Source organism: Priapulus caudatus, unplaced genomic scaffold (assembly GCF_000485595.1).
Source record: "Priapulus caudatus unplaced genomic scaffold, Priapulus_caudatus-5.0.1 Scaffold142, whole genome shotgun sequence".
NCBI lineage: Eukaryota > Metazoa > Priapulida > Priapulimorpha > Priapulimorphida > Priapulidae > Priapulus > Priapulus caudatus.
Window position 1 is genome coordinate 137,811 of NW_014577203.1, and position 10,000 is coordinate 147,810.

A 10,000-nucleotide genomic window follows, 5' to 3' on the forward strand; every position below is an offset into this window, starting at 1 on the left:
CCCCGCTATACGCATTCGCGCGCCCGCCTTCCTTCGGCGCGCGAATGCGTATAGCGGGGAGCTTACGCATAGCCAGCATCCCGCGGCCGCGTGCGCCCAGTCCCGCGGAAGTGCGCGGCTTAACCGCTTTCGGCGGTCGGGGAACAACGCATCTTTTGCGCAAGGCCAATTAGGCCATCTTGTATCCGGTCTCTCTGGATAATGCAATCGAGTTCTCGATAGTTCAACTTTGTCGCGCAGGCAGACAGCAAAGGTAGATTTGTTAGCCGTGGCATATGAGTATGCTTGTTTCAATATGAGGTAGATCAGCTTTTATATCACGTGTATTCATATTATTGTTATGTGTGTGTATGTATGTATATATTTGCTAAAATATACAGAAGACAGATTTTGTGTACCTATATCTTCAATCGTAATGGTGTTTTAGTCTGTAGACACTGTGTGAAAAGGACTCAGGATGACAAATTTGTGGGGTCAAGTGTCAAAGGTCAAGTGTGAGAGTGTAAACGGAGGGGGAATATTTCCCCCTTAACTTAAGGTATAGGAGGAAATACGGAATTGCGGCAAAAATCTGAACGGCTCGACCTATGCTCTTAATATTCGGTGTATATTGTGATGGGCAGGAAACCCATCACCAGTGCGAAATTAGAGGTCACAGGTCAAAGGGCAGTGGGGAAAAGTTCAGATATCAGACATTTTCTGAGGACATTGCCTAGTGGACAGTGAAAAAAAAATTTGTTTCAGCGCTGACCCACCATTTTTATCACTTTATTGAAAGGACCATGAAATGTGCTTTCCACTGACGTGCGAAGAGTAAGTGTCTGATAACCTTTTGACCCTCAAGAGGAGGGTTAAACATGGATTCCTGAACTGCCTCAATGACGTGACAGTGTTGTCATATTCATGGCACATACATAATCTAGAAACCCGATAAGCCTGTATAGCCGAACGTGTAGAGCACGTCCGTGACGGCTGAAAGGTCGTTGGATCGAATCCCATCTGATTTTTTATTATTTACCTGTTTTCTGTATTTTTCTATCTTTATCCATTTAACTATTTTTTCCAATTAACGCAAATATTTACATGATTTATTTACAACAATTTAATAACAACAAATAATTTTTACAATTAATTATATTTTTTTAATAGGGTTAGGGTTAGGGTCCCAATCCACCATAAAACAGGAGTTTCAGGCACGCGATTTGTATCAACCAATGGGATTTGGGAGGTATGCAGAATGCAGAAGGTTGTTGAAATGATGTGTACGCAACTGCGTATCTGCATATCTGCGCCTAACAAAGGTGTCACTACGCACGACTTAAATGCTACGTTTATAACCGTAGCAACACACCTCAGATGAGCCCAATCGCTCTGCGGCTCTTGTTCTATTAAGCCTGCGTGGGCTAGTTAAGACAGGCATTCACGAGTTGGGGCAATGAATCTTTATTCGCATATTCTGGCGTCATATATGTCATATGGGGCCCATGTTGACTTGGGATCGAATTAAACGAGAAATGTAACGCAGAAAAGCAATTGTTTTAGGAGGTAACTTAAGATATGTGTGAAAACCCTTAATTGCTTCGCTGAACTCCATAGACCATCTATGATAATGATATACGCGTATCTCATGTGAGCGTGTCTGCGTCCCGTAAGAAGCCGACCAAGGCATTTCATACACGTACTCTGCTATTATTTTGTTAAAACGTTTTTATTACACCAGCGAGCAATGCACTCACGCTGTCAGTGTTATAAATAAGGGACCAAGTGTCACCGAATCTACGCGCCAAAACCTATAAACAAACTCTACACTTGTGGCAGTTGTTGCCAAGTCACTCTGCGAGACTGTCTCGTCGCCGACTGGGTTGGCAGAAATAACTGACTTCGTTCGCCTTCTGCCGCACTGAATTATACTAGATACGTTGACGCGAATGTGGTCCACTATTAAAATACTGTTCACACCTTGTTATCGAACCGAGCAGCCATCGCATCTGCATATAGTTAGTCTCCTAGTACCCAGTGCCCTCTCATCCCTCGCCGTCGCACCACTCTTCCATTTCCCCGCTCATATCCTTTACACAATCTCTATCCATCATCTCGTTCTGACACATGTAAGGACGAATTTGGTCCGGCTAGGAGGTTCAAGCGTTATGTGTTGGGGTGAAAATTCTGCTAGGGAACGGTAATCGGTACGATGGCCTCGTTTCGTTTTGACTGTCAGATGGTCCGTGAACTTGGTGCAAATAAATGGCGCTACCGTAGCCAAACAAAGGCGCATAGGAAAGGTCGTTTAATAGCCTATTAAAGTGATGACAGCATGATGCAATCCGATTGCACAAATAGACAGAATTAACACACCCATACACACAACCTCATTCCTCCGAGTTCCTCATTGTAGCTATATGCTGAAAAAGCGGCAAGCTGGGCTGAAAGCTTATGTATATACATAATCATCCACCTCACTAGGGGAAGCCAACTTCACGTACTTGTAAACCCAACGATACCGTGAAACTAACGCCTGCATGGGCCCTCGATCTCACGTACATGTGCAATGTGAACGGTAAAACCTTCCCACGGCATGATTGTGCTACTATCGTGGTCTAGTTATTTCGCGTTAAATACTTTAGATCTATACATTTTTAGCAACATCACATGATAATCCCACGTATCTATACCACAAGCTTCCCCTAATGCGCGGGATGTGCTTTTGAAAACAGCCACTTGAAAATTAGATGGAATGTGAAACTTCAAAACATATACACACAAACTTGCATAACGTTATGGCAATAAAGTGTCAACAAATAAATAATAAATAAACAAAACAAATCGTAAGCAGAAATCGTAGTTTGCTATCATCGCTGCGCTTCTAACTTGAGAACATTTACGCCCGTAATCAAACCCAGGTTGCATATATTACATGGAACCATGTGTCTTAATCACCAGATGCTTCCACCGCATGACCCGTGACGCACAGCGCGCTAATGGTGACAAGTTACTCCTATCTGAATATTGGCCCAAAATAAATTAAAATTATATTGCTAACCGATGATGGGCGGAAATAAATTAGAATTATGCTCGGTAATAAATAAAATACTGCCATAATAGAACAAAGCGTAGCTCAGCACGGGTAAGAAAGCTGCCTCTGCGGACTCAGACGCTACGTATTACGAATTTAGTTTGCCCTGTTCCGCTAATAAAGGCTTCGCAACTCCATCTGGATCTCGCGTCTACGGCGCCGAGGCAATTACGGCTAACCAGTGCTTTCTCATCCGGTTGGCACCACGCATAAAAAATTTGCAACACGACAAAAACACAAAATGCCAGTGGACCCCTTGCATAATTGGCTACATTGCACAATAAACACTCGAACACGCTAAACACGCACGCACACGCAGTTTTCGCGAGTACGCTTTTATGACCGCACGTAGCCATCGTTTGCCCTCTGCCAAGAAGGAATGGCCGCCATAACTACATATTTTGCACAGCCTACCGATGATGCGATTCGGCTATATAGCCACCTGTTATTTTCTTATGAAGGAAACAAACGAAACCGTACAGCTTCCGATCATTTCTTTACATAATAGCTTCATATTCCCGTAAACATTTATAAGCGCGCCCACGCACGCATTCATCAAATACGCTCAACTCTTTCGCCCCACAGCGTACTAGTCCTGCTTCTGTTGAGTACCGGTACCTGTAGCAATTATGCCTTTCGGCCTCAAGTTATGTCTTAACCAATGCAAGCCACGCCTGGTACCCTTACATTCGCGTTGATATCACTCTAACCTGATAATTGAACAGCCTGTAGGCGTTTTATGGCCACAATCTCCGCTATTGTCTCTCGCATAGTTCTAACGAGGGTTTACCTACCCACCTTATTTGTCCTGCTTTTATTACCTACTATTCCGGGCCAGACCAACCTAATTGGTACGGGTGCTACTTCTAAACACGACCGCATATTTCCACTAGGATCTAAATGTCCTCCTCGCTATATCTCCATTGGTAAACCGACCTGTGTTACGGAAGACTGATGGTGGCTATCTCCTTGTTCATTTTAGGAGATAACTGGTCTGTGCCACCGATACAACACCAATCTTTATCTATTTTCATTTTTCGTTACTGAACTATGTGATGACACTCTGTTAATAGTTACTAAATTATTAGTAATATTATTCATTAAACGTACACATACAAGCAAGAAAATCATTTTTCTTTCTTTTTTTTCTAAAACGGAATGAATATTTAAAGGAAAAACAATCTCAAGCAGCACGTTGGAACATACCCGAGCACACGCACGCACACACACGCGCGCGCAGATACACACGTGCCCACACACCTGCACGCGCACACATACACATTTTTACACACGCACACTCGCTATAACACCGTGCCCTAGCCACACGGGCGCATAAAAAAGCACAACGTAAAACAACCCTTCGAAAACCTACGTCTATATATTACTCTTTACTCTACAATCCAAGAAGAGACTAACGAGTTAGCTAGCAAACTACGTGTGTGCGTGCGTGCGTGCCGGTGTGTGTCAGAAAAAAACATGGGCGAATAGTTCCATCTAGCACCCGATATTTCAAGCAAAACAAACGCTATTTACACAAGCTTTCCCTCTAGTTTTTCCTCGCGAAACTTCGCTCATTTCTGACGGGGGAGATGTTGCCATCCCGCCGATCACATACTACTATGTACACTGGAATTCCATGTCCACATAGACGACTTCATGTTTGGCACCACGTCAATTTGGCAAACGTAAGATTTGGAACGCACTGCGCCCATTTGCCCATTCGCCCGATCCCCCCGATGTATTCTACTAATACTATAGAATACTTATTTACTGCATGCGTAGCGAGTCCACACCGAGCTAACTATAAAAAACACTAGACAGTAGATTATATCTTGGTCACTTGTTAATCAATGCTTGATTAGTTAGCATGTAGCATACCAGCACAGTATATGTGTATGCGCTCTTAGTTTAGTTCGCGTCCTGTGATTTTTTTAGACTGTGCCATTGTAAGAGAGGACTGCTGAATCATCACCATCATCATCATCATCATCATCATCATCATCATCATCATCATCATCATCATCATCATCATCATTATCATGTGTATATGACCAGTCACGCTTTACACTTCATGCAGCCACCAATAGCCAATCTAGATATGGCGTCTCCTCCGATCCCTGATCGATGGTCCGTTATTTGTTCTAATCTGTCTACCTCACGGCTATTCAAGATGATGAGGAGGATCATGCAGCTCACAGTCAACGCCGACGATGCCACAATGGAGGCTCCTTCCTCCCTTCACACGGCGCCTGCACGACCGTAATTGCTCCCTGATGGGTGGTGAAAGTAGGTCCTCCTCTGTGGCCATACTTTCGGAAACTTAGGAAAAGTAAGTACTCACAACTACCAGCCAAAGTCCAGTCGAAGACCACACACATGAGTATTTAGACCTGACCCGAGTCTATGTCATCGTAACATCGATCTTGTCCCAGCCCCCGACATCATGTGTCGACTGCTGCGTGAAGTCCATATCATCAAAGTCAAGCAATTCAGCAAAATCAGCGTTGAGTGTCGTCTGCGTCAGCTCCATCTGTGCAGCTTCGTCGTGCAATGTACTTGCCGGACTCGTGTTGTTCACCATGTAGGCATCGACGTCTGCACCCAAAGTGACGGGAGCATTGTTGCTAAGTGGTGCGGTTCCCGTGCTAGGCATGATCACATCAAGCCAGTCACACAGGTCCATGTGCTCGTCGGCGTCTGGCTCAGCGTCACTGATGTCACTAACCTCGAGATGAAAGTCGACCTTTCTCGGCCCCGTCGCTGGTGCTGCCACCTCCTTCCTGGTGAAATGTCCTTCAGGTCCCTGCGCTGCCATGTTCACTGTTACGCTCGTGAAAGGGGAATTGCTGCAGCTGCTGCCAAACGTATTCGTGGTGAATGTGCCACAGATGGGTATCATAGAGGAGCAGCTCGCTGGCGCTATCTGGGGTCCATTTTTCACCATGTTGTCGGTAAAGTAGTTTGCGGTATCTATCCAGGTAGGATTGCAGTCGACAGCCATGCCCTGGCAGCCATCAAGGAATGGAAACTCGGACTTTACCAGCTGCAGCGTCACCTCTCTATCTTGTTCCAAAGAGGCATCAGTGCCCATGACAGCATCGAAAGTGCCGCCTACATGCGACGAGCAAACCTCGGCATTTACCTTCATGGGCTCGACGTTTGATTCCTGCTTGATATCGCTCGTCTGCAGGTTGGCAATGTGGCGCTCTAGCAAGTTGAAGTCGATGTACTCCTCGTCCACGGGAAACTCCAGGTTAAGGTTGAAGTCTGACAGGATGTTGCGGTGGTGGCTGCTGTCGCCACTGGCACCACCTTCTGTATCAGCAACCGACGTGACAGGCATGAGCGGCTGCTGCAGGGCTGATGGCGTGAACGAGTGGGCGACCGTGTTTGCCGCACTGATGAATGCCTCCGTAGTCTTAGGCGTTGGCGGTGGTTCCTGGGCGGCGCTCTCTGGAAGCTCTGCAGGGGAGAAAATCCAACGCACTCGAGGTCACTAAAGTCTCACAAATATGCCCGACAATAAAACTGTCAATACCGCGCGATATTAAGAGAGAGAGAGAGAGAGAGAGGGGGGGGTGAGAGATATATGTATCAATAGACGGATGGACGGATAGACGGACAGATGAATGGGCCGACTGACCAACAGACAGACAGACAGACAGATACCGATCACACTTACCTTAGTGAGGATTTGACGTAGTGCACTAGCAGGGATGAAATGAGCCATTGTGTTGCTGGTCTCGGTGTATGCTTGTGTGTCTGCGCGCGTGTATGCGTGTGTGCGACTTAACTGAGTGTGGATGCCTGGTTGTGGGCGTACGTATATGTAATATACATTACATCATATTTCTGAACAGTCTCACCTCCGTTTTTTATGAGTATCTCCAAAACGTCATCGATGGCTTGGCTTTTGGTGGATGCACTTAACACAGCTGGTAAGCTAAGAGCGGCAGCCAAACTTGGCAGCATCCGTGTAGCTGTGGCTGACGGTGGCCCGCTTGTCAGTGATGCCTGCTGCTGCTGCTCTTGTTGTAGTTGCTGCTCTTGTTGTTGTTGTTGTTGTTGCTGATGCTGCTGTTGCTGCTCTTGTTGCTGTTGTTGCTGCTGCTGGTGGTGGTGGTCAGACTGCAACTGCAGAGTCTGGTTGAACTGCGCCAGGGTTCCTGGCAGTGGAGAAACCTGCTGCGGTTGCTGAGAAAGACGAGGTTCAACCCGCTTTATTTTTACCATTTTTTTATTTGTTATCTTTTTATCTTCTTAACTGCAGCAATGTCTAATAACTGCAACAATGCTTAATAACTACGGTAACACTTAGTAACCACGTCGGCGCTCAGCAGCCACAAATTATGAATTGTAAAAGAGGTAAATCTTACTACATACATCGATAGTTAGCAATAAAAGTACGACGTGTGCATTTTGCCGAATGTAACAACCGCAATGCGAATATATTGACTCCCAGGTCATTGCTGCCCGCTGGTTGACACCTTTGCAAGTAATTTGCACGCTTCCCTCCCCTTGCATCACTTTGTCACACACCTGTTTGTGCTGCTTCAGTTGTTTTGTTGCCTCATCATAGTCAGGTGGCGGCTTGTGCAGGTTGATGATGAAACTGACAGGTGGCAGTGTCGTACCGAGGCCACCGACGCTGACATCGCTGCTTGAACTCGTCATCACCTGGCTGCTGCTGCTGGTAGCATTAATGGCCACCGTTGCTGCCGACAGCGCCACCTGCAGCTGACTGACCGGCATCGGCATGGTCCTGCTAAGATTTGAGACAAGTTAAAAACGAGGAACACGGCTAACAGCATTTTGTGGTGTGACTGTATGTGCTGTAAGAACACAGCAGCTTTCCATCCTCCCCCCTAATTTGGTTAGATTTCTGGCGTAATTGTTACCCTATTTCGAGTGGGTGCGCCAGAATTAATACAATCTGCAAAGTAATCCACTACGTGACGTCGTTTTAATAGTTTAATGAGAATTTTATATCGTTTGCAAAGTGACTCTAATTAACCTGAGCATCGACAAGGGCTTCTCGAAATTCGTCTACTCCGTTTCTGTCTACCCACAATCAATCCCTTACCTGTGTTTCGTAACTCTATTTATTAAGCTGTTAGATGTTGTACTGGTAGTTGCACCAATGCTGGCTGTTGCGGTTGTGAGCGCTGATGGCCTGCTTGTTTTCGTCGTCGTGCCTGTTGGCCAAGACGTCAGCAGCTTCTTCGTAGAAGTAATTGTTCCCATGGAAGATGCAGGGGTTGTCGTCATGGCGATGCTGCGATTGGCAGCACCTTCTAGTGTTGCATTGGTGAGGCTCGTGAGCGCCTGTTGTTGTTTTTGAACAGCTGTCTGCAACTTCTGATGCTGCTGATTGAGAATGTGTTGCTTCAATTGCAGGTTCTTCAGCATCTTTGTATCCTGCGAAGACAGAAAATATATCAAGTAGAATTGCAATGTGATGGGAATACGATGTGCAGATATTGCCTGAAACAAATGGAACAAGGATAAATGAGAAATGTGCTGTTGAATCGGAATAACCTGTGACGTGTTTTGCCTAAAATAAACAAAATGTATTGTAATTAGCTTGCTTCTCTGCGTTTTCCACGGAAACCTCTCTGGTATGAACCAGTTCGTTTCTCATATCACATGTTAATTGTATGGGATGTATGGAGGATGAAGGCAGTCCTAGTATCATACCATTGGGTTGATGCTTCCCTGAAGTCCCATCTGCTGCTGCTTCAGCACAACTAACTGCTGCTGTTTGAGGGCCATCTGTGACTTCTTTAGTTCTCGCTCCAGCTCCTCGATTTTTGTTTGCTGCTGTCGTAGTAAATCCTCGTTCATGAGCACCTGCTTCATGTTCAGGGATCTATGGTGCTGCTGCTGAGTCTGCAGTGATTACACCACCAGCCGCAACAATCACAACCTGAAGTTCTCATAATTGATTAAAATTATGTTTTAAATTTTGTACTCTGATTATCTGTTATACGTCGGCATTAAATAAAATAGCATACCTTTTGAACGCAATTCTCAAGTTTCACTGACATCGTCTCTTCTCCGACATCCATTTTCTCAGTGCTCGTGGTTGAGTCGACGTGGCCCATTGCCACAGTTGAGGGATGCGTCGTTACAGCCTGCATGCTGGTCAGAGTTTGGTTGCTGGATAGGGCTATGGTCTCTACATTTGGCAAGCTCGTGTTTTGTAGGCTAGACATGCTTACAGTTGTGAGGCTCGACAGTCCCATATTCTGCATATTGGGGGTGCTGATGCTCTGGATGTTGGTCGAGCTCTGGATACTAGGGGGGTTCATATTTTGGATGCTAGGCGGGCTCACACTCTGGACGCTAGGTGGGTTCATACCTTGGACACTAGGTGGGTTCACACTCTGGACACTAGGTGGGTTCACACTCTGGACACTAAGTGGGCTCACACTGTGGACACTAGGTGGGCTCACACTCTGGACACTAGGTGGGTTCACACTCTGGACACTAGGTATGCTTCCAGAATGAGGGCTGGCGATACTGATGGAGCCAGTGCATACTCTCACGGGTGACATGATGCTACCGGTATATGATGCAGGAGACATCATCCCTGTCAGCGTGGCACTGCTGACGCTAAGCGGCCCCAACATTACTGGCGATGGGCATATTGGATGAGCAGGACCAACAGACTGCTGCGAACTTGTGGGGCTCATACGGGTGCCATTAACCATAACGCCCGAGTAATGCAAAACTTGATTCGGAGACATGGTGACGTCCATTGCAGAGCTGTCTGGTGACACGGGCATTATCGATAGTCGGCCTCCTGATGACATCTAGAGATCAAAGGAAATTTTTGAAATAATAGCAAGGACCTAATATTAATTCACTGTGTGCTCGCTGTGATGCAAGTATTTTCAGCAGAAATAGCAGCTCCCCCAAACTGAT

General features: G+C 46.0%; 1 protein-coding gene across 1 annotated transcript in view; it reads right to left on the reverse strand.

Moving 5' to 3' along the window:
• Positions 1-1,689: 1,689 nt before the first annotated feature.
• The window catches only part of LOC106806105 (dual specificity protein kinase splA-like), a 12,869-nt gene continuing 4,558 nt past the window's right edge, over positions 1,690-10,000 (reverse strand). The window contains exons 5-10 of the mRNA XM_014807959.1: positions 9,088-9,888; positions 8,771-8,962; positions 8,157-8,491; positions 7,613-7,835; positions 6,940-7,267; positions 1,690-6,535 (exon numbers count right to left, since the gene is read on the reverse strand). Of these exons, the coding sequence (XP_014663445.1) occupies positions 5,475-6,535; positions 6,940-7,267; positions 7,613-7,835; positions 8,157-8,491; positions 8,771-8,962; positions 9,088-9,888 (2,940 nt within the window). The 3' untranslated portion in view covers positions 1,690-5,474. The remainder of the gene's footprint in view (positions 6,536-6,939; positions 7,268-7,612; positions 7,836-8,156; positions 8,492-8,770; positions 8,963-9,087; positions 9,889-10,000) is intronic.